The sequence below is a fragment of the Barbatula barbatula genome, assembly GCF_947034865.1.
Source record: "Barbatula barbatula genome assembly, chromosome: 18".
NCBI classification, from domain to species: Eukaryota; Metazoa; Chordata; class Actinopteri; order Cypriniformes; family Nemacheilidae; genus Barbatula; species Barbatula barbatula.
Genome location: NC_136781.1, coordinates 21,174,127 through 21,201,268, shown reverse-complemented (window position 1 = coordinate 21,201,268; position 27,142 = coordinate 21,174,127). Strand labels below are relative to the sequence as shown.

General features: G+C 38.5%; 2 protein-coding genes across 2 annotated transcripts; both read right to left on the bottom strand.

Moving 5' to 3' along the window:
* Window positions 1-6,529: 6,529 nt before the first annotated feature.
* Window positions 6,530-12,423, bottom strand: rhogd (ras homolog gene family, member Gd). The gene is made up of 2 exons (XM_079479807.1): window positions 12,183-12,423; window positions 6,530-10,291 (listed from the first exon to the last, which is right to left on the bottom strand). Exon 2 carries the CDS (start codon window positions 10,264-10,266, stop codon window positions 9,691-9,693), a length of 576 nt encoding a protein of 191 aa, XP_079335933.1. The 5' UTR covers window positions 10,267-10,291; window positions 12,183-12,423; the 3' UTR covers window positions 6,530-9,690.
* A 347-nt stretch (window positions 12,424-12,770) lies between these two features.
* On the bottom strand, window positions 12,771-25,087 carry hspa9 (heat shock protein 9). Its single transcript, XM_079480487.1, has 17 exons — window positions 24,613-25,087; window positions 23,752-23,810; window positions 23,579-23,666; window positions 20,467-20,648; window positions 20,055-20,179; window positions 19,887-19,960; window positions 19,493-19,599; window positions 18,970-19,132; window positions 17,564-17,656; window positions 16,032-16,241; window positions 15,725-15,952; window positions 15,436-15,540; window positions 15,212-15,329; window positions 14,780-14,874; window positions 14,585-14,677; window positions 14,359-14,499; window positions 12,771-14,259 (listed from the first exon to the last, which is right to left on the bottom strand). The coding sequence occupies exons 1-17, from the start codon at window positions 24,694-24,696 to the stop codon at window positions 14,182-14,184; spliced, it is 2,043 nt and encodes a 680-aa protein (XP_079336613.1). The 5' UTR covers window positions 24,697-25,087; the 3' UTR covers window positions 12,771-14,181.
* Window positions 25,088-27,142: the final 2,055 nt, after the last annotated feature.

Genomic DNA, 27,142 nt, shown 5'->3' with positions numbered 1-27,142 from the left:
ATTAAAACTTTATAGTTAAATTGGTAACACTACAATATAGTTTGACCAATGTAACTATTATAGATTATAATAACACAGTTCTACCGTTTAAATCTGATCACTTATTTACGACTTAGTCTTACTTGAGATGTGAGAAACAAATGCATTGTAAGTCGCTTTGGATAAAAGAATCTGCCAAATGCATAAATGTAAGTCCCTTAAGAATGTTAAGCCTTACTTCTCAAGGGATTGAGGAAGACTTTGACATGAGGAGAGCTGTGCTGTTATGCACAAGAAGTGGACAGTGGACGCTGTGTTGCACGATAATGCCCGGCCATAAAGATTGTGGTTTAAACACTATGGTGTGTTTGGCTCATACTCTTCAGTTAACCATAAATGAAAGGCTTCTGAGCCAGCACAGTATCTCCAGTTGCATTTCAATAGGGAAAAAGATAGTCGGAGCTAGGATAACCACAAAGGATGCAAGACACACCATAACGGTGGAACAGTACTTATTACATGATTTCGAGTTTATTAACGCAAAAGCGAGCACTTGGTGCTTGGTGCTCTGTCGAGGCTCTGAAATGTTTACTGAGCAAGAGTATTAGCACAGATAGCGGGGTGAAGACAGCACAAACTACTCTGCTGACTTATGGGTTAGAAAGCAGAAATGCTTCTCTTTGTAAACAACATGTCTCTTTTACATGGACATATGAAGTGGCCATATCTTCTCATTTATTACTGTTCTGAAAGACACACAAAGTAATGCTAGAATATTGTTTCATGACACATGAATTTTTATTATTTATACAAGTAATGTTTATGTGTCTGCAACATTTATGAATTATTCATTTGACAGTTAAAAATAGTGGCCATAGGATTGTAAAAGTAATACCATCGCATCTCTTTTGTTCGCCTACCTGTTCTAAAAGACACATTATGCTTTTATCCAAAGTGACTTACATTGCATTGTACTATACCATACGTTTCTGACTATGTGCAATCCCCCGGGATCAAACCCATGACCTTGGCGTTGCTAGCGACATTCTCTAACCACTGGCACATGAATGTTGATTTTTTTATGCAAGTAATTCTTTCAGGACCACTGGCTTCAAATATTTAAACATTAGGAATATTAAAGGTTGGCGGAATGAAACTGTTCTTGGCAAACTCAGCCTTGCATGGACAGAGCGAGAGCGAAGCAATAGATGTCCCCCAACCTGGGAAACCAGACCAGTTTATGATGCGTAACAGGATTAAATTCAAATGATCTGCGGAGATGGGGATGGAGGTGGGTTTTGAGTGTGGCACGATTAAGCAGGTGATAAGTAGCAGAGAAAGGCAACTTAAACAGGACGCAGTCTAGTATGTGTTGTGTGACTATTGGTTAACGTTGATTAGCTGCACCTGATGTGACCGGCTGATGCAAGCTTGAGTCACGTGACCTGCCAGAACTGACGCTACGCTTGAATATTTAAGAATGATCTAATTGTCTGTTAAAATGTTAACCATAGGATTGTAAAACTAAAGTAATATCTCTTATGTTGGTCTATCTGTTCTGTAAGACACAGGTCAGCATGGTGATTATTGTTTTAATGCACATGAAATTGATGCGATTGTGGTGAAATAGGATTGATGCCACGCCCATCATTAGTATGTTTCCGAAACGAGCTCTATATAAAGGGGTTGCTCCGGTCGGGGGATGTGGCGTCATTGTTCAGCTAACTTCCGTTGTGGACTGGTGTTCTGCTGCCTGGTGTTCCCTTTGGGAAGCCGGACACCTAGCCTGGCTCCCTGCTGGCGATCCCCAGACTCTGGTCGGCAGATCTAATCAAACTCTGCGATTTTAATGTTTTCTAACCCATGCTGTCATTTGCATTAAGATTATTACCGATTTTAAAAGAGCCCATGGGGTTTTCCCAAATCATTGATTAAAATAAATTATATTTTGATATTCACGTCTCATTTTCTTCAGTCTATTAGAAATCTGAACCTGTGTCTGAGTTTATATATTTCCCAGATAGGTGTGCTGGGTGGCGTAGTCGGTTATATCAATTCCCTTTCTTGGTTTATTGTACCTTCCTTCCCCTCCCCTGAGCTTCGGTCACACAAGGAATGTTTATGCAAGTAATGTTTACTTGTTCGCACTATTTTTTGAATTTATTTTTTCAGTCATAAGTTGGAAATATGTTCTTTCTTATTGAGTACTACTAATCACCAGAGGTGCTAGGGTGCTCTAGGTGATTGTATATACACAATTAGGTAGTAGATTTGTTGGGCAAAGGAATCATGGCTTTCCTTTTTGGTTACCACAAAGGTCCTGATTGGGAAACTTTGGTTTTAAGCTCAATCAGAAAAGGAATCTTTGTTGCATCAAGCATTGGTAAGACCTCCTTTCACTGATTAGTGACCAAGATGGGATTGCCATTTATAAGCTGTAACTCTACTTCTCCATGTGGATCTCTGGGATCTAAGGCACGAGGATTGTAAAGATCTAGCTGTATACTATATGGAGGTTTTTGTTCGCTTGTTCATCATCATACTATTTTCATGATGGCCATCTTCAGCTTCATCAGTCTGTGTTTCATAAGCTTGAACTGTATCAGATAAAGACTTCTCCGTGCATTTTGGCTCACGTACTGTGGTTATACTGTTTCCATGACAGGATGATTTTCTAAAACTAGGATTTCAAGGATTGACGATAATTACCCTGTTTACATCCGTACAGTTTGTGTTAGTATTTTTTCTGTCTGTCTGTCTCATGTGATATATATCTGGTTTAAGTCATGGCTATGTTAAAGGTTGGTGATTTCTTATAGCAGCCTCAATCTAAGTGTGTTTGAGTATGTTATGATAGGATTTGCAGTTTATGCTTTAAAATAAAAGCAGCTTGTCCACTGTATTTGTCTTTCTATTTCAGATAAATGCATATTTTATTCAATGTTCATCAGGTAATATATTGGTTACCGGCTCACAAATTTAATCGTTATCAGTTACAGGGCAAAATTTACATATTGGTGCATCGGTAATATTTATTGTTTTCCTTTTTTGTGATGAGAATTGTTAGATTAGAGAGAGAGAAAGAGAGAGAGATTGGCTGTTTTCTGAGAAGTTTGAGGATCTAAACAATATTCTTAAATCTTTCATAATGGTCAAATATCACCGTTAGGCCTGAAAATATGTGATGCTGGACACCAAGACGAGGTCAATTTATCAAAACTTTGAAATGATTTATACATCATCTGCAAATGCTAAATATTGCACGGTACTGTGGTAGGCTATATGAGACCTGTTTTATTGCATTTATGCTTTTTGTTGTCCTTATGTTGTTCCTATTGCTTACACTGTTTACCTCATTTGTAAGTTGCTTTGGATAAAAGCATCTGCTAATATAGACTAATGTGAATTCGCCTTTAAAGTTGTCCATCAGAGGCTGTAGGCTGTTGCTGAGAAGAATCAGGTTTGTTTTTTACGCTCTCTATAGGCTTACCGCTGTAATGATGTTTTGGAGAGTAGATGACCCTGAAAGCTGAAATACTAAGCTTTACGCAGAGACCAAACTTGGGGAATTCTTAAAGAGCGGGCAGCAGTGAGTGAAGTTTGTTGGCGTGTTTTCGGCCATTTTTGTTTGCAACTTAGCAGCCTCCAGTCACAAAAATAAAGTTTTGATATATTTACTGTATGATATTAACAAAATATCTTCATGTAACATGATCTTTACTTAATATCCTAATGATCATCATAGCCACAAATATTCCTGTGCTACTTATGAGGAGTTTTGTGGTCCAGGGTGATGTGTATGAATCCATGTTGAATGAGTTTATTTAAAAGGAATTCACTTTCAGCTCTGTAGGAGGTAATCTGTTTCCTATTTGGATTATTATTCAGTGCACTGAAGTGAATTCTAGTCAAACGTACTGAGGCGCACCAGAGCATTTAAGCAAGCAGCGAAGTAGAATAAATCTACAGTGCCGCAGAACTCTCTATATGATGAAAAGCTTAGTGATGGATGATGTCAGGATGATTATTATATATAGATAGCTAAAACATCAATGGAAATACATCCACTGGGAAAACACTGCGACTCTTTGTTTTATACAATTAATTAAATCTGTTCCCATCAGAGTCGAGTCCACCACAGTGGTGGCCGGTGCAAAATGTTTGGGGGGCAGCAGGCACAATAATCTAAAGAAATGACAATCTCTGTATACATGTCAATAATGTGAAACCCGGGTGGCCCGGATCGTGGAACAGAGTGAGTGGAGTCCACGAGGGGAACTCGGAGTTCGACTGGGATGATGTGTAGTTGCTACAGAAGGCTTTGGATAGTTTTCAGACAGCTGTAGGCCATCTAACAGCGAGCATTCACAAATTCACAGAAGTGGCCAGTGAGTGTACATTTACCCACATTTGCATTGATAACGCAGCCACTTTAAATTCACATCATGTTTAATTTATGGGTCTCTTGACTTTGGAAAATGATTTTTAAATAGAGAAAAACAGCTGCCAAATGAGACAAAAAACTTAGCAAGAACACTAAGTAAAAACTAATTTGTGAATATTTGTGTTAATGTTCCTGTAATGAGTAGTGTTCAGCTTTGAAATGCTGAAAATCTGAATATTTATTTTTGTTTTTGAGAGAATAGTTGGAACAACAACCCTAATGTAATCTCAATATTGCTGACTGTATGTCTTTATTATGGAAATAACAAGGAATTGTTAAATAAATATTGTAATTTTATTGTGATTAATTCAATTAATCTGAATAACGAATCAGAATCAAATAAACTCTTAATCGTTTATTATTTTGACTAAACCATGTAGTGTTATACCATATCATCACCCCAGTATGAAGTATGTTGCTTTCTAACTTAGACTGTTCCCAAACCGCTGATCTACTTCCATACTTCCTATAGGTGATGAAAATCAGTATGCTTATAGTCTGAAATCTATGAATGCAAATATCTTCCTCGTATTTAAACTGCAATTGAATTTAAATGACTATTTGGGGGTCATACATACTGATTTAACGTACTGTCACAGTGTGCTGACGACTCAGAGGTAAGGTTGCGCAGTCCTGCAGGGCTCCAGTGTTCAGCTGCGTTCATGATGCTCAGCTGTCCTGTTTCCAGAAACAGAGGACGGGACGCTTGTGAAGCCATGGCTAATTGCTCGCTCTCAGACCCCCCTCAGCTGACTCTATAGAAAAACAGCAGCACTTATCACCATAATGAAGAACAGCTGCTCTCGCTCAAAAACAACAACTAATCACAACGAGCTGGAAATGAGAGAGACATGCAAACCCTCCCCAGTTACAGCTTCTCTCGAATCCTCTGCACTTTACATTCTGTTCGCTTTTAAAACATCTCTTTTTTGCTAACTAGGACATATGGGAGGGTGTAGCATCAGTTCCGTGTAATCTCATTTACAACCATTGAGATTCACCGTAATGTGCATTAGATCTGAAAAGCACATGATAAGGCTTTGGTGCATTGAGAAGCACTAACAGAGCTTGTTGGCTATGCTTCTTGTATAGCGTGTACTTTGATTATAGTATATACAGTACTGTGCATGCTAAGCTCATTTTTGTATGCATTGAGCACTGGATACTATTGAATGTTGCCCTTTTTTATGAAATTGTTACACAATGCACTTTTTTTCAACCGTACATTTATTGTTTACATGTAAAGTCTCTATTTTATTCAACTAATGGTCACGTCTTGCCAATAGTCGACTGGTGGTCGAATCATACGTGTGTGCGCGTGCATGTTGGGACAAAACACTAGGTGGTTAAGGGTACAGAGCTATTTTCCCTACTTGTGAAACTCGCCATTTAGCAAAAATAGCCTTTGTGGCTGTGATTTTACACTGCAAAAAATGACTTTCTTACTTAATATTTTTGTCTGGTTTTCCAGTACAAATATCTTAACATTCTTGAATCAAGATGCATTTTCTTGCTAACCTATGAAAATAAGTCTTCTTTATAGGCAACAAATATGCAAATTCAGTGAATAAAAACAAGCAAAACAATCTGCCAGTTGGGTAAGAAAAAGAATCTTGAATCAAGGTTGACCTTTTTCTTACTCACTAAATTCAAGATTATTTTTCTTACCACACTGGCAGATGTTTTTGCTTGTTTTGAGAACAAACGCACTTAAATATCATATTTTTTCTCTAAAACCAAGACTTATTTTCTAAGGTCATTTTGCTTATCAGGAATCTTGATTCAAGAATTTTAAGTACTTAGAGAGTCATTTTTTGCCGGGGTGAAGGTGTTGGTTAGCCACATGCTAAAATACACGACTTCTTTTGATATCAGGTTATAAATATATAAAAGTAAATACACACACAGTCTGTGTATTGAAAGTCGTGCTGAGTGACATTCAAAAAAGATTGTGTTCGTGGACACCCAAAAATGGGGACACAGATTCCAAATTTTGTGTCTATGCTTTGAGACTGAGTTGGTATAGTATGACGTGAATGCTGTCTTCTACTATAACTCAGAGTCGCTGTCGGTGTGGAAAAAGAAGAAAGAAGTCACAGTCAACATGAGAAACAAAAGGAGTTTATACAATGATGAAAACACATAAGAAAGAATGTGGTGCGGAGGAAGTTTGTTAAACGGGTGTCATTGCAATTAGACTGGGTTGAACTTGAAAACCTACAGAGAACTTTTCATTTGCAGTCCCAGAATTACACGATCTGCTTGCTGCCATCAAGATACTGAATTGAAGCCATTAAAAAAGCCATTTTGTTTCCAGAATGAAGAAGTTGCATCTATCAGCCGGAGATACGTAACTGCATTTACTTCAGTCATTACAAAGTTAGCCTACAAGTTGTAAAACAATGGTTCTGCTATATTGTTGCCTCACACAACTGCACATCTTTTTTTAATATACAGTCAGAGAAACACAACTACATCACAGAACAAAGTCAACATTCATTTATGATGAGATGCAACACACACATCTTCATGAGGAGTTGAGAGGTAGAGCTCTGTGTGTCCTACAGTGAAATCATAATGAGAATGTACACGCATCTGCTTTCATGCTGTGGATGTGTCCAGAAACATGTGGGATAGATGTTTTCTCTCTATCCTTTTCCTGTATATCTCACTCATTGAAACTCGTGGGCTGAAATTCACTGCGTATATGTTTCTTTTGTGCTACAGTAAGAAGACTTTAGATATTTAGATTGTCTTGTGGTAATGCGTATGTCAGTAAAAAAACAGCACTAATCACATTGCACCCACATGGCGCCCAGTTCATTTGGGTTGTCTCCTAGCAATGGCAACCAACTGTTGGGTTATACCAGTCCAAAAAATTGGTCAACTAGCACTTAAAAACAATCCAGCATTTTTCTAGAGACTCATTTTATGTTAGAATATCATATCTACATGCTCTCATCATATTAGTGGGATATAAATTGGAGGATACAGTATTACGAGCAGTGTGTGTAGCAAGACATGGACTTTAATGCCATCTAGTGAACGACATTGATTCACGATTGTGTCTAAAGCCCATCATTTAAAGTAGCCTTACTTTTGACCAATGTGCGATCCAATATCTTTACTTTTAACCCCCAGATTATAAGAGTAAAGATGATGTACGGAAACACTCCAGAGCAGTGCTGCTTCACAGTTTGCAGACAGGGTGAGAAAACTTCATGAAAACCGGATTTAGGTTGCAAGGCCAAACAGTTGTCGTGTTGTTGTGAAATACAGCGCACATTTCTGAGTTGCTTGCAGCATGTCTTGATATCTATCAGCTCTTTGTTGTGGCTTGTGCACAGCAGCAGCGGAAACCATGTGAAGTAAGAACATGTGCAGCCCCGTTGCATGCCAGCAGCATGTCGCTGTGCTCACTGACACATTTCCGAGACGCTGACGTCTCCTGTCCAAAGTGTGTGGTTTTGTATTAACCACAAATACTCTACACAGAACTACAAAAACAAAACAAAGTCAATGTGAAAATTTATTCGGCATAATTTTAAATAATTTCACGGTTAGTTCATTTATACAATATCTTTTGGTTATAAAAAGGCAATTTTGATCAAATCAAGTTCCCAGTGTATAAATGTAGTACCACATACCACAGGCACACAGACAGTATGCAGCGTGACGCTGAAGTTACATTGCAGGGATGAAACAGAAACCAGTTAACAGTCACGATCACTCGTGCATTCACACCTTAATATGACAAACTTCAGTCCCTCACATATTACATTGTAGCAACACGGAACTCTTGCTTACTGAAGTCTAAACAAGGATTGGTTAGTTGAGACACTCTCCTGGTTTCACGGACAGTTTGGTATCAGTTTAACATACACGAGTCCAGTTATCCCACAATACACCTTTGTATCCGAAGGCACTTTCAGGCCATACTTGGCAGGCAAACAAACAAAAAAAGCTTAAACGTAAAAAGGTAAAGCATTTGAAAAGTATGCCTGTATCAGTTCTACTAAATCATCAGCTATATTTATGCTTTCAGCATCGATGTCAGTTCAGCAAAATGTTTAACCACAACTTCATGAAATTATGACAGAGAATCTCAGCACGTACGAGGGCTTTGTTTAGACGAATAAAACATTTCACGGTCCGCACTTCCGCCTATCATTTCAGGTTTAGATGAGCAAAACGTGTGACGATAATACTGGAAAACCGTCTCGCATCTCGATGATACTGGAAAATGTTACAAATGACAGACAAAATTTGGCCTAAATAGACGCAAAACAAATCCTCTTCCAAGGCAAGGCCTGCTGGTGAACGTCAGAAAGGCATGCAGGGTAACCTGTAAGGCCAAGGAAAAATGTGCTTCTGGCCAAATGTGATCTCTTGAGAGCAGAAATTGATATGATACTTGTAAAGGCACTATTCTCAGGATCCAGCGCCGATATCACACGACACATGAATGTCACGAAAATGATCAAGAAAAATCCCAGAGCATAAGACGTGAAACAAGAAATAATATTTTGCAAGAAGAATACTATTCTGGACCAATAAGACATTTAACAATGCAAAATCTCATTCTCATTAAGGTTATTATATTATATCAAGAAATATTTGCTGTTCTGTATAACAGAATATCTTACCGGTCCATGAAATAGATTTCCTTCGTGCAAAACCAACAGATATTTTAGTTTTGGAGTGAAAAACAACCCTTGCATCCCTAACAATCTCTTATTTTACAACCCGTTCAAGTATTGCTTTGGAACAAACTAAATAGATTTCCATAAAACATGATATGAAAATATCTAATTTAAAAAATTCATTTCGAAGGCACGTCAACATTTTGGCAGGGGAATATCCCACGATGGGCCTTTAAACTGAAGTCTGACGTGTGGCCCTTAATCGAGGGCTAAAGACAAACAGGTTGCATAAGTGAGCCACACCAGTCTTCAGTATATATTGCACATCTGAATTGGAATGCACATGACGTCAGGTCGGCAGAGGAATAACACCGCTCCTGACGAATAACCGTTTGCGTTGAATGGTGTTGGTTACACGTTGTTATAAATCATCATAAAAACAGTGGCAAAAATGAAGATTGATTTAAAAGTAACTTGAAGAAACGAGGCAGCGTCAGGTCAGCAAATTCTGCAGGAGCGAAGAAAAGAGCATTGATGAGAAGAGATGGATACAAACACCATGATGTAACCACGTGCATGGCTGGTTTTTGATGCGGTCAAGTCCATATCCATTTGCACAGGCGACTATAGGAGCACACACTTCTTGGCATTCTTTTTGGTAGCGGGGTAGAGAACCGCACGCACAGCCTCTACGAACACCTCCCGAACGCCCTCTTGGAGGAGCGCAGAGCACTCCATGTACTTGACTGCACCAATCTGCTTGGCCAACCCGCCGCCCTGCTGCTGAGTGGTGGGTGCCAGGCCTTGCTCCTTCAGCTTCTTCACCGTTTCCGTGTCTGAGCGTAGATCCCTCTTGGTGCCCACCAGGAGGATGGGCACACTGGGGCAGTGGTGAGACACCTCCGGGTGCCACTTGTGACGAACGTTTGCGAACGAGGACGGGCTTCCGATGGAGAAGCAAATGATGAAGATGTTCGTTTGCGGGTAGGAGAGCGTGCGCAGGCGGTCGTACTCCTCTTGCCCCGCCGTGTCCCACAGGTTGAGGCTGACTGTGCGCCCGTCGACGCTCATCTGAGCGCTATAGTTGTCGAACACGGTGGGGATGTACTCCTCGGGAAAGGCATTCGTGGTGTAGGAGATCAGGAGACATGTCTTGCCTACCGCCCCGTCGCCCACCACTACGCACTTTATCGTCTGCATTCTTCGTCCACACGGCCAGCGGCACCTACAATCGAGTCAAGCACGCCGATTTAAGACAAACTTGTGGCTCATAAGTAAAAAAAACATGTCAGAAGGAATAACCATTTATGTGGTTAAAAAACATGGTTAAACTATGGCTACTGTTGCAGAACGATGGTTAGTTTGTAGTTACCGTGGTTAAAATGGAGTAAATGTGTTATAAAAATGGCAAAAAATACAAAACAAAAACCAGGGGCCTGATTCACAAAAATGTTCTTGAGACAAAATATAAGAACTTTCGTAAGATAAATTATAGGAAGTTCGTAAGAATGTTCGTAAGTGCAATTCTCAAACATGTTCATTTTTGTTGAAAGTATAAAATAATATGATTTAACTTGCTTGCTCATGTGGTAACTGTATATGTTTATCTATACAATAAACTTAATGTGTGCAACAAGCACATCGCATTCTCATGTAGCCTATATATATTAGCATGTGATGTGTTAAACGGCATTTACGATCGCATGCTAGCCAATATGCTAGCAAGCGTTAAAAATATTCTACTTATAATTATAATGCATCCCTGAAGCTCAGTGGTAAGAGCGTTGCGTTAACAACGCAAGGTTGTGTGTTGGATCCCAGGGGATTGCAGATACCCATTTAAATTGTTTTATAGGATAATGCAATGTAAGTCGCTTTGGATAAAAGCGTCTGCCAAATGCCTAAATGTAAATGTAATACTTTTTGTATGTTACTACAGCATAAGACTTGTGACCCACTCCGGGGCACTTTGTCCCAGAATATTGTACAACAACGCACTATAATAATGAAAGCTAAAGTAAGGGAGAACCTTTACTCATTAAGGAATATTGATTTTGATATAATAATAAGTAAACGTCAAAATGATGATTCTCGCTCAGTTCAATACACGTCACATGGGAAACAAACAAATACATGAATTAAACATTTTCCCTTTTGAGATTTAACACAACCGTGAGGCTGTCAAAATGTTAAGATGATATTTACGACAGCTTTTTTGTTTTGTTTCGAGAATTTCTATTAGTCTCAAAGAGTAATCTTGAGAAAGAAGCTTTTTACGGGAATACATAACATTTTTCTTAAATTATAATTTAACATGGCAGTTAAGAGGAATTTTCTTCTTAAGAATGTTTTGTGAAACCGACTTTCTGCACTTTTGTTATGAATGATTTTAAATTCCAAGTATTAAAAGATAACACATTAAGAAATGCAAAACGACAACAGCGCGTGTGAATGACAGGATTAGAACAGGTGAGTGTTTTAAACTGTAACTAAACTTCACATTGTTATTGCGGAAGCTGCTAATGTTAGCCGCCGGGTAACGCTAACAAACTTCAGAAGGCTCTTAAACATACAACAGTCATTTAGTTTAGATATTAAATTAATGAATCTGCATATGGTCGTGGATGTGTTGCAGACTTGAATGTCTTAATATTCTGGCGATCGCATCTGAAAGCAGCTCGATTAAAGTGGCCGGTGACTTTGATTTGCTGCTGTAGCGTGAAGTGACTCAGTCGGGCGTCAACAGCGAAGGCGCGGGGCTACGAAAATATAACAAGTCATTTTTATGTTTTTTAATCTTATTTATATGATTGATTCTAGTAAGTGATTTTGTATTTTGATCACAACACTTAAGATTTTCGAATCTAAGAAACGAGGCTAGGGCTGCAGTTGGGACGCGTCGCGTCGCGTTCCCTGTGTAAACGCATGTATGGTGCGATCAGATTTGACAAGAAGTTCCTGCGCGCGCCCAATGACAACAACGAGTATTTCCTGTTAAGTTTGAGCGACATCTCAAGCGTTTCACTCGGGAAGTAAATCTCTCGACAAACACTTTTCTCCGTCCGAGCACATTCATGACAATAACGTGTTTAAAACAGTTTGATAAATCCTCTCACCGCCTCTGAAACCTCTCCGACCAGCGCTCCGTGTGAAACAGACCCTGTGATAACGCAGCAATGCAATTTCAAAATAAGAGCTCAGCGACATATTTACCGGAACGCGTAATATATCCATTTAAACGACGTTACGTGGATTTTGTTACTTTGATTGTCGTGTGATCATCATTATTTAGTCATATATTTACAAGGGTTGTTTGGTAATTTATGATGTCCGCGGAGTTTATTTCCTGTCAGATATGAGCTTTAACAGGAAATAACATTAAATAGTTTCCTAGGTTAAATATTTAATAATTAACAAAAATATTTGCATTTAAGATAAAAACGCTTAATCGAAGTTCATAAAGCATTGGGGATTATTTTTATCCAATTGTAATAGCAGGGTTAATACATGCATAAGACTTCTGTACTGCATTGAACACTCCGTGTACACCTAAATAAAGCTCATAAAAGCCCTATTGACAGGCTTATGTTAAAGTACTAATACAAAGGTTTTGAGGTTCCAAAATTTAAGTCTATTTAATGCCTTCCCCATCTAAAATGATAATGACTTCAAACTACAGTTTTGTTCATAAACCAGCACAGTGTAAAATTAACAGATTTTATTAACTTCATATAATTTGTATTAAACAGAAAAAGGTATTGCAAAACTGTATTACAGAGTTCTATGGTTAAAGAAAGCGGTAAGTGAACCTGCTTTCATAAGGCAAGAGAAATAAGTGCTAGTACCAGTAAAAGGGCTTCACATTTAATCCAATTTAAAGCATCTCAGGACAAGAGTTTTTCTCTTGTTCTTTGAAAAGAGAGACGATGACATGTGATACAGTTCTGTTCAACAATAGCTTATCAAATATAGACAACACAGGTCTCACAATAAAGCATATGGGACGTACAGCCACAGGATACCTAAAGTCCATATTCACATACGCCAGTAATACACAATACACCAGTGTGTGTTGACTTAAAGATTTTATTATAAAAGACTGCATTGGAATATTACTTCTAACAAGTATTCATTGAAATCCATACTCGACATTTAACATGTTCAACAAACAGACATCAGCTTTTGTACAGAGCTACTGTAGGTCAAGTTCTCCATGAGCCAAACAGTCATTTCAGATAAAAGCTTGAGCAGAAGGGTGGTGTGGTCAATCATCTTTAACATAACAGCAACACCAACTAAAAGAAGCCCACCTTTAATTGTGTACCTGTCTATTCCCCCTCCCGTAGGCATGTAGAGCATCTTTTCCATAATAACACCCAAAAACTTCGGGCCATAACACCGATAAAACTTAAGCCATATCAGCGTTTTGCAAACAAGTCAATGGCTCCACAAGATCAATAAACTCTCCTGTGACAAATGCAAAACTAGGAAATCTTTCTTTTTATCATAAATAGTCTTATACTCTTAACTCAAAGGGAACAGGCTCAGACATGTACAGATACTAAAATGTACAACAGATGACCATTTTTCCAAGCAACAAAACATGAATGCAGAACAGACACGGTTTCATCTAAAAATGAAACGATGGTGAATTGAGCTCATTTTCGGTTTGAGCCCTGATGTTACATTCATTGTAGACACCCTAAAGCCATTTAGCCATATATCCACATCTTGATGCTTTCAAATATAACAATTTCAAGTAGTACCCTACCGTCAGCAAAACACAGATCAAAAGGTTGGAATGCACGTCTAAATGGCTCATTTTGTCTACGATAAGTGTGTAAATCGCACAAACGCTGACCTTAAAACCCAGAACAGGAAAATCTAACACTTCATTGCACATTTTGCTTCTTCGAAAGTGAAAATTTATATCAGACAGTAAATTAATTTGAATTTCCAGACATGAGAGGTGGAAGAGACATGATAACAGATGTACTGTAGGTAATACTGCAAATAACACAGTATACATGAGAATGACGTGACCGATGCTCAGGGTAACACGTTTCTGCTCTCAAGCCATTCAGTCCCACACCAAACTTCAGATGATGAAAACTTTTACTGCTGTCCCTCCTTCTTCTCTCCCGTTTCTCCTCCTGAGCTCGAGCCGCTGCTGCCGTCTCTCTCTGATGCCATCTGTCCAACACAAACACCACGACAAGACACCGTGAGGCGTGAATTCAGCAGTTCTTCATCAGTGAAGACATTATAATGTGTATATATCATTGAGGATACCTTTTTATATGCCATCTCAAAGAGTTTGAGCGATGCCTGCTGCAGGTTTGTCGCTGCTTGTTTGATGTTCTCTCCAGTTTCGGTGTCTTTTCGCGATAGCAGATCTCGTACTTTATCCATCTCCTCCTTCAGCTTGTTACACTACAGGAATCGAACACAAACCGTTACACAACACGCAGCATCGATTGGGAACTTTATCATGTAGATGTCACAGAAAGCGTCACACCTCATCGGCTGGAAGCTGGTCTTTAAACTCCTCCATCTTTGACTCTGTGTCGTGAACAATACCTTCCGCCATGTTGACGGCTTCCACACGGTCCTACAAAATAAGAAATACGGTTAGGCCGGGGCTTAGTTTCTATTTAACATCTTTATGAAAAGATTCAATCGGCCATTTGTAATAATATGTAAATGCTGATACCTTCCGCCTCCTGTCCTCCTCTGCGTACATCTCAGCGTTCTTGATCATGTTCTCAATGTCATCCTTGCTAAGTCCGCCAGATGACTGGATGACAACTGGAATAAAAAGTTATGTTTGGGGAGCTGAAAGTTGTGTTTTAACAGCATCACACATCCATCCAACAGTCCAGCGGGTTATAATGACCAGTGGCACTGGCTTATGTGTAAAGCTTGTTAGTTAAGTTATAACTGAGCAATGTCCCATCAGGTGATCAGAATTCCCATCTGGTTAGGACACGGTAAGATGTGATATTGCGTTTAATAAATTGCACTAATTTACATGCAGAATATTCAAAGTTTTTTTCCATAATATCGTGATACTATCATATTGTGAACGTATCTCTAATGTTTCATATCGCAACATCACTTCAGACAGACAGACACATGGACTCACTCTGCTGTTCGCGGCCGGTGCCCTTGTCTTTAGCCGAGACGTGCACGATTCCATTAGCATCAATGTCAAAGGTGACTTCAATCTGAGGAACTCCTCGAGGAGCCGGCGGAAGCCCCACCTGATATAACACACACCACATTACGTTACCGCACAAACACTATATTACACATGACTAAAAAAGCAAGAAAAAGCTGTAAATGTTCATGAAAAAGATGAAGACATACCAAGGTGAACTGTCCAAGAATCTTGTTGTCAGCAGCCATCTCTCTTTCACCCTGACAAACCTTGATCTCTACTTGAGTTTGTCCGTCAGCAGCGGTGGAGAAGACCTGAGACACACAAGACAAACACTAATCCTTTCTGTGCACACATTTTCCAACTTCAAATAAACAAAATAAAGTGAAAAAGAAGACTGAGTGATGCAACAGTTCATGTCAAATGAAACTAGGTGCTGCTAATTCCGAACTGTTAAAACAAACAATTTGTTTTTAACATATGGTCTAATAAACAAACCTGTCCTTTCTTGGTAGGAATGGTTGTGTTTCTGTTGATGAGTTTAGTGAAGACTCCTCCCAGAGTCTCAATACCCAGAGAGAGAGGAGTAACGTCCAGCAAGAGCACGTCCGTCACGTCCCCGGCGAGAACTCCACCTTGGATAGCCGCTCCGATCGCCACGGCCTCATCTGGGTTTACAGACTTACTGGGCGCACGGCCAAACAGATCCTGCACCGTTTGCTGCACCTGGTGGTGGAGTATGAGAATAAATATGATGTCGTTTTCCTCGGACAGAGTATGTCGGTTCTGGGTGTCCGTGACGCACCTTAGGCATCCGGGTCATTCCGCCAACCAGCAGCACTTCACCGATGTCGCTCTTGGAGACTTCGGCGTCTTGCATCGCCTTCTGACAGGGAGCCACAGTCCTGCGGATGAGATCGGCCACGATTCCCTCGCACTGAGAGCGGGTCAGCTTCATGTTCAAGTGTTTAGGACCAGAGGCGTCCATCGTCAGATAGGGCAGATTGATGTCAGTCTGTGTGCAAAATGAAGCAGACGGTTACTTCAGCTCAGCACTGCACTTCATGACAAACTGAAGAAAACAACAGATCACGTGTTTTGAAAAATTCAGTATTATAAAATATCATGCATTCATAATGTTAACAACAATATATTTTCAATGTCCAAGAATCATCTGATATTTGGTCATTAGTTCCTTATCTGTGGAACTTGCTTCCACAGGACATTCGCAATAGTGACTATCCAAATACTTTTAAATCTCGGTTGAAAACACATTTTTTTAGGCAGGCATACAGGTGATGCAATGCAAATAGTTTTATGCGGTTTATCTGCTTGTAAGGTGTCCTTGAGTGTCACGTAAGGCGCCCATCAATAACATGCATTATTATAACTATATATGAAAATTATTGTATCATAATTTTTCTATATAAACATGAGCTTTTGGATGTACGCGTGCATCTCCCATGTGAGCGGTAATGTTACATATTCCGTTTGCGACACAATGAAACCGTACGGCTGAACAGCACGATGACTGTAATATGCGTTTAGCAATTGCACGTTCACATTACGTTATATTAAATCCACTAACACTCACATGTTCCCCTCATACCTGCTCAACACAAGCATATAACATGATGCGTTTTTCTAGTTTTAACTGTTTCTCTGTATGCTACAATGAGAAATAAGGGTCAGAAGAGGAAGGGGGATAGACAGCGTGATGCGATCGCTTTCTCTCACATATCAAATTTAAGCATTTATGTTGATAAAAAAAATATGTCTACAGGTAATCATGAAGCCATTATGACTGTAATACACAGCAGACATCACATGCATGTTGTGGTAGTAACATTTTTATTATTTTAAATTCAACATATTCCGACAGACCATGGTATTCATTTTCGGGTGGGTGCTGCTAACTTGAAGATGCCAACAAGGAAAAAAAGTAGTTTTGAGCGCTGTTCTCTATGTATTTGCTTAAATATTATGTATGTAATTACCATTGCATGCTATTCAGTTGTTAAAGAATTCTAAACCTAGCAGTTATTATAGGGAAAGCAGATTGCTTACATCGTGTAGTTGTTTGCAAAATTTGCACAATTCAAATGTTCTGTATTTTGACTTTAACTGTCATGCATCCTGATTCCTTCGCTTCATCATGAGTGACACCCTTTTTATAAACACCATTTTGTGAGACTTACAAACCTGTATAATACTAGTGTAGCATTCTTCTACAATATTCACTTCAATTTCTTTCAAATGTATTCATGCTGTTTTGTTCCAGGGCACCAATGTAAATGAAAAGGTGATTTAATATTTGTAGGATGGATTAAGACTCACCTGCAGAGATGAGGACAGCTCACATTTGGCTTTCTCAGCAGCCTCCCTCACCCGCTGTAGAGCCATGTTATCTTTGGTCAAATCCACTCCAGACTGCAATGACATCAATTTAGACCACATGAGACCAGATCAGACCGTCTTGTTCAGAACAGCTTCCGAGGAAACGTTATTTTACGATTAGTCAACTAATCTGCCGATCACTTTTCCGATTAATCTCGTGCTTGTTGTTGTTTTACCATATAAATTATTTTGTACATTTTCCAGGAAAATAATAAGCACAGCTTCTACCGTTAGTATTTTAAACTTTAAAAGTTTTATTAAATCATTTTCTAAAAACATACTTCAATTTAATTCAGTTTATTCAAACATAGATACTGCCTAACAGTGCAGAACAGCCTGAAAGGCAACATGTATATTAAAGACGTAACTTCAAATATATATCCTTCCTAATACACTGCAAAATATCCTGAGAGGCAACATATAGTTTCAAGTAAAATCAAACATAAATAATGCCCAACAAGAACAGTGCACAAAAATATTGGGGGACTGTGTCACAAATTTTAAGTAACTTCACAAAGTTCTAGTTACATTTCAAAAAGGGTAGTGCATGACAACAATAATAGTATTTTAGAAAGGTGACGTATTCATGTATTTTATTATGAAATGTATGAACCGAGAAAGCATGACCAAATGTAAAATGTATACAGTGAAGGTCTAACAATGAAACGTGTTGTTTACTATCTGTTATCAATTTCCGTGGATGTAAGATTGACATCTGACTAATGTTGAAGTTTTGTGCAACCGTAGGTAACTTACATTAGCGGTTAACATTAGCATTATTATATGGGAAGCAAAACAATACAAAAGTGGGACGAGACAGTGGGGTTTTACAGAGCTTGCACCGCGCTGACATGTCATCTGCACGAATCAATGGACCGAGCGGACGGGCTTCCTAGCGCCACCATATTATTAGCATATGTGCTAGCCGATAGCTTCAGCTCTAGGGTGACGTCTATTATGAGTCATTGACCGTAACAAAGGCTCGTCGGAGAGTCACCAGATGTTATTTCTTGAGGTGCTCTTGCATCGCAGTCGTGCTGCCGTGGTAGGTTATGCCATTATTTTGGCGTTTATAAAATTATAAATTATCATATTATTATAAAATCACCGTTTTGTTCGAACTCTGTTTGAAGTTCCCACACTTAAACATATTAAATAAAACCAGACCACGATCATGTTATCTTGTCATTTGCACTATGCCCGGGAGCAGAATCCGCCATTACTCCAAATAACCTAAATCATGTGACGCGTTAACGCATTTCACGTACGTAGTTGCAGCCCTAAAAGGATCACAGGCGGTTGGTCTTACACTGCACACTGTTTACATGCCAGGTGAAGAGACAAACCTCTCTCTTAAACTCCTTCACAATATGTCGGAGCAGATGCTGATCGAAATCTTCTCCACCCAGGAACGTGTCTCCATTGGTGGACTTCACCTCAAACACGCCCTTCTGGATCTCCAGAACAGAGATATCAAACGTCCCGCCGCCAAGATCATAGACTGCAATTCTGTCAAAGAATGAAGACAGCAATGTTAATTCTTCTTAATTTAATCAAAATAAAAGTCCCAACATTTAAAGGGATAGTTCGAACCCACACAAAAATCTATATAAATGTCTTTCTTCTGCTAAACACACAGGAAGATATTTGAAAGAATGAACCAAATACTTTCCATTCTATGGCAGTAAATGGGTGACGAGGTCTGTTTGATTACTGACATTCTTCCAAATATCTTCCTCAGTTTAGCAGAGGGAGAGCAAATAACAGAATTTGCATGTCTCTTTAAAAATGTCTATTCACAGACAGCCTAATTTGCAAAAAGACTTTGACTAAAGAGTAGGTAAGTGTTTACGAGGATGTAATGTTTACATTTTGTCCTGAGTCTTATCCAGTCCATAGGCTAAAGCAGCGGCAGTGGGCTCATTGATAACCCGCAGCACATTCAGACCGGCAATCTGTCCTGCATCTTTCGTCGCCTTGAGAAAAGACAACACGTTACAAATCACTCATATCACCGGTGTCCATATCTACACACATACATACTGCAGGGGTTACTATAGTAAACGACAGTCGATTGTTGTATACTACAGTATCAAACAGTGAATCAAAAACACTACAAGGAACTTTACTAAAGTAAGTGAACAAGTATACTACAGTATTATTTTATGAGGGACAATAGAATCAAATAAATCAAAGCAATTAAGAATCACAGCCGAAATCCTCATGTTTATAAAAACAAGTAGAGAAGAGAGGAAGTGTTTACCTGTCTCTGAGAGTCATTGAAGTATGCTGGAACTGTGACGACAGCATTCTTCACCGTATGGCCTAAATAACTCTCTGCAAAAGAGACAACCGTTGTTTTGATGGAGTTCTTCTATTTTTTTATGTTCAAATGACTTTGGTCTTCACACTGACGTGAACACAAACTCACCTGCGGTCTCCTTCATCTTCATGAGAATAAACGCTCCGGCCTGACTAGGCGAGTAAAGTTTGCTGTGGGCTTCAAGCCAAGCGTCTCCATTAGAGGCACGGACGATCTTATACGGCACATTTTTCCTGTCAATGACATTACAGCTTATTTACCTGCTTGAATTACAAATGTAAATGTCAAAGGAAGTTAACTGTTATAAAGTTTACACATATTGGACTTGCCTATCTAGCATTTTTTGGCATCTTGGACACACTAAATGTCTTTCATGAATCAATACAAAGCCCTCTGGAGCACTTCATTTTGATTGGCCGATAGTAACATTCAAAGTTCAGGTTTTTCCAAATAACAACCATCTAAAACTGCCTGTGATAGACTTTATTTTCATTAAAGTTTTAGTTATCAAATATCTTACAAATCTTTCTGAACTTCGGCATCATCGAATCGTCGTCCAATCAGACGTTTGGTAGCATAGAGGGTGTTGTTGGGGTTGGTGACAGCTTGACGTTTGGCTGGCATTCCCACAAGCCTCTCGCCATCGGATGTGAAAGCCACCACTGAAGGTGTCGTCCTCGCACCCTCAGCATTTTCCAGGACCTGTTACACAATCACATCACACAAAGTCACTTACTACTTTTATTTTCAACACAGATATTTAGCAAAACTGATTTCTTAAATAAAAGCAAGTCAACGGCAGAAAGAAGATACAAAACCCTCTTTAAAGAGCACTTGGTGGAACATTATGAAGACGAATTTGAAGCAAAACTTGAGAGCGTGTACATTTAAATATGGGAACTTGTAAAGTATTTGCACCGGTACACTAAAATGCATAGCCTTTATTATATTTTATTGCTTTTCTCAGGTACATATTACAATAAAGAACTTGAATCTGATAAGGTTGATGTATAAATTAACAACCTAATTAACAATCTAACTAAGCTGAAGCAAGTTCGCTGATGATAAGGATCAATATTAAATAACAGGAAACGTACAGTCAGCCTGTCATTATATATAAGGCTCCTATATGAGAATGATCAGAATCAGGTCTTGTATCACACAGAACAGCTTTATTCTGCGATAACAACTGACTTGAAACATTATCCTGCGACTAGTCATTACCACATGAGTAAATAATTGTGAACTTGATATGGCTAAAATATTTTTAAGCCGAGTTCCTATCTATATTAACAAGAATATGTGGGGTCTAATGTAGAGCTGCAACTAACGATTATTTTAATAATCGATTAATCTGTCGATTATTTGTTCGATTAATCGATGAATCGGATACAAATTTTTAAAAGCATTAATTTTCAACCCTTTATTGAAAAATAGAACTGACATTGCAAAACATATTTCAAAAGCTTTATTATTACTTATTATATTATTATTACAGCTGGCTGTGGTTTACATGATGCATTTCCCATCAAGAAGCCTCTCATGGTTTGCTGTTTTTTTCTGGAATTTTTTCGGGTCTCTCTGATGGGTCTTTCCTCTACCTCCGCTCTGCTTTTTTAATTTATTTTTTCTCCGCTATGCTGCGCGGCGCGATCAACTTTTTTTAGTCCTGTGACACACTAGATGCGTGGCGTGACCGTTTTTAAATCGGCTCCCATGTTAACAGGTTAGAGCTTGCACACTGCCTGCGTGAGACGAGCCGCACGGAAAACGCGTGCATGCTAGGAATTGAATCGACGCCTATTTTTCACGAGACACGCAAGCGTGTTGGAAGCGTTTCCAGGCAAAATAGAATAGGAAAAGATGTTTATATGTAATTTTGTACACGAATACATATTAATGAATGCCATTTTGATGTTTGAAAGCTAATCATCATTTATTTGATCGTATTTTCAAATTGAATTTCATTAAACCAACATCACGTTACGGGGTTTACATGTCCACTGTAGAAAACATCAGGAGTTAAATCATGTTTATAATGCATTTTTGGAGAAACAACAAGTGAATATTGAAATAAATTATACATTAATATTCCTATTAAGTATGAGATATTATTACTAAAATGTTGCAAATGAATACTCCAATTAACTACTTTTTTCCATAAAATCTTCCTCCAAGAAAATGCTTAGGCTATATCCAATGAAAAGATACATTGCATTGAATGGGAATATTAATTTATGTCCATCTTAAACACATATTGCATAAAGTAAACTCGTGCATCAATTGATTACGTTACATCTTTAATAACATATCTGAGAATCATCTTAATACGAATTGTGGTTCGTATTAAACCCCAAAATGTATTGGTGACTGAATTATTTTTGTTTTTTACGCTCTTAACAATGTGATTAAAAATGGAAAAAAATATGACACACTACAATAACAACGTAGTCTAGTGTGTCATCTGAGTGACGGTCCAACATCAGGTAATAAAGCTACAAAACATTTGGAAATGTTATTTAAATAAACAGACAGCCTACTTACTCATTTTTCGGATTTTGGAAGGTGTAGGTTATGTGAAAAAAGTTTAAACTTGTCGTGAATACAAGACCCTTGTCTGTCGGCGGCCTCCCTCTATGTCACCTATAGCAGCAGCAGCGCGCCAGCGCCGCGTCAGGCACGGTGCTGGTGTGCAAAGATACAGAAAACACGACGCAGCCGCCACAGAGCTGACACGCAACAGAAACGCCACGCTCACGCCACTCAAACATGTGGCGCGCGTTATAGTCGCGCGATACAACGAATCGATAATGAAATTCGTTGCCAACATTTTTAATAATCGATTTTTATCGATTTTATCGATTCGTTGTTGCAGCCCTAGTCTAATGGTATAGTTGAGGAATTGTGTGGTAAATAGGTCCAAAAGTATCTTCCAAAACACAGGATTAATGTAAAGATGAGAACTAAACAATAAAAGTTATATGTTATTTGTATTATTAAAAATTGATATTTTTACTTCATCAATTGTTGGGGTCATACGGAGTAGTGTAAAAAGGAAACAGGGACAATATTAAGGTCGAGTATGTTAAGTCATTTAAGTATTAAACCAGAAACTGACGAATGATAACATTGAAAATTCATCAATCGTCACCACGCTTGAGCACAGAGTCCATTGCAGTGTTTATTATAATCTATCTGTGCGAGTCATTTCTTATTCATGTGCCCTCTTATCAAAATCTAAAAATGCATAAAAGGCCTGAGACACTTTCTAATGACCGGCTGCATGGTTAACGCTTACGTATAAAGCTACCGGACAGTTCAGTATCCTCTTGAATGGCATTACAGTATGATCAAACAAGCTAGCAGCTAACCTTACTGTTACCTTCAAATGCCAGTTCTCCATCAAGATTACACGTGCATTAATCTTAAATGATATAATCACGATGATTTGTGCAAAATTATTTCATAAATGAATCGCAGGAAAAAGGAATGACATTATTGTCAAAAGCCCCAAAACAGGCAATGATTCACCATAATCACAATTATTTCAATGAGCATTAATCATCCGCTTAACTTTAAGATCATGACAGCTCTGGCCCTGATCTTTATCCAGCAGATGGACGTTAGCTTACCTTTGCTTGTTTGCCCTCCATGACAGCCACACATGAGTTTGTGGTCCCCAGGTCAATACCGATGACAGCTCCTTTGATCGCCTCCGAACTGAAAAGCACATTAGACAACATCATGTAAAAAAAACGTATAGACACAAATCACATTTTTAACAAAGTTGTAGAACGCGACTCACGCATAATGACGCCTGGCTGTAGTCTGCAGAGTCTGTTGAGTCAATCCATTCCAACAGGCCTAGAAATAAAGAGAACCGTTATCAGTACTTATGAAAGTATGTGTAGATATGGTATTTACACCCATGTTATTGTTACGACATCATATTAACGTTAACATTTAAAAGAACTTGCTTCAATAACTCAACAGATGAGAAACTGACCGACACAAAGCCAGTCTGACCATGAGCAAACCTCCTAATGAACTAAAGGAGAATCACGTGCACTACACTGACTTTCTACAAGGCAAGCCAAGTTTATTTATATAGCACGTTTCATACAAAATGGTTATTCAAAGTGCTTTACATAAAACAAGGAATTTAAAAACCTTTAAAAGGTTTTATAACGGGGACACTGAAATACACGGTGTACTTATTAACAAAAGACTCCGATGAAGACACATCCCATCCTAGGATAGGATACAGGGGGAGGAGATGTTTCAGGGACACTTCATCAAGGTCATACAAACCCACCGTGTTTGAATCCACAGACCTTACAATGAATGACCTCCACAGCAATTTCATACAAACCACCCGAGACACGAGGCCCGTCCAAGTGTACAGGCCAGATTTCATCAGTTTATCTTCCGGCCACTCTTACAACATGTGACGTGCGTTCTTCCATAGCGATCAGTTCATTATAAAACGCTCCAGTCAAACGTCACACATGCCCATCAGATCTTATTGCCAAACCCAGTGCACTGACAGGTAACGTCACGTCGCACCGTAACATCTACACATCACATGAGTTCTAAAACAACACGCACGCGGACACTGGATAAAACATCAAGGAGATCTCGAATGCAGCAGTACAGTAACACTCACCTGCTTTATAACACGAGACACATCGCTGGAGGTCCTCTGAGAAACCGACGCATGTCTCACTGCTGTTCTCGCTGCTGACAACATATTGCGTGAATTTCAATTCAACCTCAATAAACGTATCGTGGCAGATGTTTGTAAATCAGTTGAATGTCTGATAACAGATCTACTGTGCGGTGTGCGGAGTCCCCGGAGTGCCTGCTACGCCTGTTGTCTAACTAGGACTCTTCTCGAATTATCCAACACCACATGGCCATCGGACGGACCCCGCAGGCGGCCGAAGCGCGCCTGAGCATAATTGTAACTTCAAAAACAATCATATTGGTGCCGGATTTCATCGTTTAGTATGGGCTGTGCGCAATGTTTACGCGAACGTACATGGATTTAAATCTTACGCAGTATTTTAAATATGGCTGTGACAAAATACACACGCGTGCATAAGGCATGCGCACGGATGTCCCGTAAAGACGGCACTCGTGAAGGTCAAAGCAAAACGTTGCGTAGTTATTACATCATACAGCTGCTCCGTCATGGCTGTCCTCGCGTTCTTCATCCTGTGCTTCTTCTCTATATTGTTAGTTCGAAAGAAAGTCATAATTATCAAACTTGTTTGGAATAAATAACAGTTCGTCTTTTCGTTATGATAATGCGTTACAATTCTAATATTATGCCAATTTAATTTAAATGGTTCATGTGATTAATCTTAGCATTATATTACTTGAATAAAAAGGTTTGGAAAGTCTACAGTTTGTTTAGGGCTGTTTAAAAACAAAGTTTGTCAGCCCAGCAATTCTAGCATCAGCTAAAATGAAGTTCACAGTGCACAACGATTTTAATAGCATGATCAATCTTTAAAAAGACATAATGCGGGATTATACCAGTGGATTTGACTCCATTACGGCAGTATTGACACAATTTATATCGTGTGCAACGACGTTAATGCAGTTCAGACTTGGATGACGTATTCGATGACGCAAGGTTGACGATGATGACATGTTGGCTGTTGTTTGTCATCGTTCAGTTGTTCATTTATGCCTTTTAAGAAACGTGTAATATGTTTTGTATACTTAATAGTACAAACCTACTGTCATATTTTCATAGAACATACCTACTGTAAAATATTTTCATAGTCCATGCCCACTGTATCATATTTTCCTAATATTGTATTCTGTATTTATTCACTGTATATTCTGCACTTGCTAATGTCACTTCTGGTTAGACCTAAACTACATTTAGTTACACTGTACTTGTATGCAATGACAATAAAGTCTAATCTAAGTGTCAGTGGTCACCTGCAACATGCGTTCTACAGTATATTAAAGGGATTAAAGGGCCTATATGCAACATGAACACACAATAAAATATTTTGAGAAATGTACAATGGGGTCAATCATCAACATTCTTCAAAGTATCTTCTTTTGTGTTCTTTAAAAGAAAGAAAGACATGATGATGAAAGAATTTTCATTTTGGGGTTAATTGTCCCTTTAAGAGATCATACACTTTAGTAGCCTGTCCTGTGTGTTACCCTTCAAAAGGATCAGTTTAGTGAAATGTTTCTCTTGACTTTACAAACCGTTTGATCTGCTTAAATGTCTGGAACTTGTTTAGAAGACCATATAACTAATGCAATATAAATTATAGGATAATCATATACATTATAATGATATACTTTTTGTACTCTTTTATTTCTAGATTAAAATGTTGTTGAACAAAAATATTTTTAAAAGAATGACTTGGACTCAAAAATGAAGAGAAAGCCCTCAATAAGAGTCCAGAATGGATCATTCAACATGCATCTCAGATTGAGAGATCCAGTAGCTGCTTGACAAGACGACAAATTCGACATTTCTACATATTCTACACAACGTGACTACGTTGAGATGATCAATTATAACAATTTGGATTTATTTTGGATTTGTTTAGGAACAACATGGTCTCCATAGCGTGTCATTCCATAGTTTTAATGAGTTTAGTTTCATTATAAAATATTAATAAGGAAGTGACCCTAAACCTTTGATGTAAAAATAAGTCATGTTGTAACAACAAAACCCCTTAAATGCCATGTCATAAGCACTGGTTAAACCATTGTGATTCATATTCAAATTAAGCTTCTTTGTGTATTTCTGGGGATAAATGCACATTTTAAAAAGTGCTCTCCCTGAGAGGTGGCAAAATATTAAAAAGAAAATTCTGCATGTGCAAAAACACGAAAATTTAAACAAAGTATTTTGTTGTATGGACCGGTTTGGGAACTCTTTACTCTTCTTGACTCTTCAGCTATAGTTTGGTCTCTACATTCACAGGTAAAGTTTATGTTTTTAATTCTATATATTGCAAAATCTGTGTTTATTTAGAGATAATTTGGTGCTTATACATTTAATCAGTTACAGAAGTCTGGACAAAATCATCTCAAATGAATGAAACAACATTCACAAGCAAATTGTTGATTCACAAATACATAGGAAAAATTGCGCCCCAAAAAATACAGTTTTAAAAACGTACATGTTTTTGTCACAATATATGGAAACTTTT

Excerpts from the sequence above, each read along its gene's own strand:
- rhogd (XM_079479807.1), bottom strand. The coding sequence starts at position 10,266 with ATGCAGACGATAAAGTGCGTAGTGGTGGGCGACGGGGCGGTAGGCAAG.
- hspa9 (XM_079480487.1), bottom strand. The coding sequence starts at position 24,696 with ATGTTGTCAGCAGCGAGAACAGCAGTGAGACATGCGTCGGTTTCTCAG. Across the intron at positions 16,242-17,563 it reads AGCTGTCCTCATCTCTGCAG|ACTGACATCAATCTGCCCTA; the intron begins GTGAGTCTTAAT and ends TTTTGCACACAG. Across the intron at positions 14,875-15,211 it reads CACCGGCCGCGAACAGCAGA|TTGTCATCCAGTCATCTGGC; the intron begins GTGAGTCCATGT and ends TTTTTATTCCAG.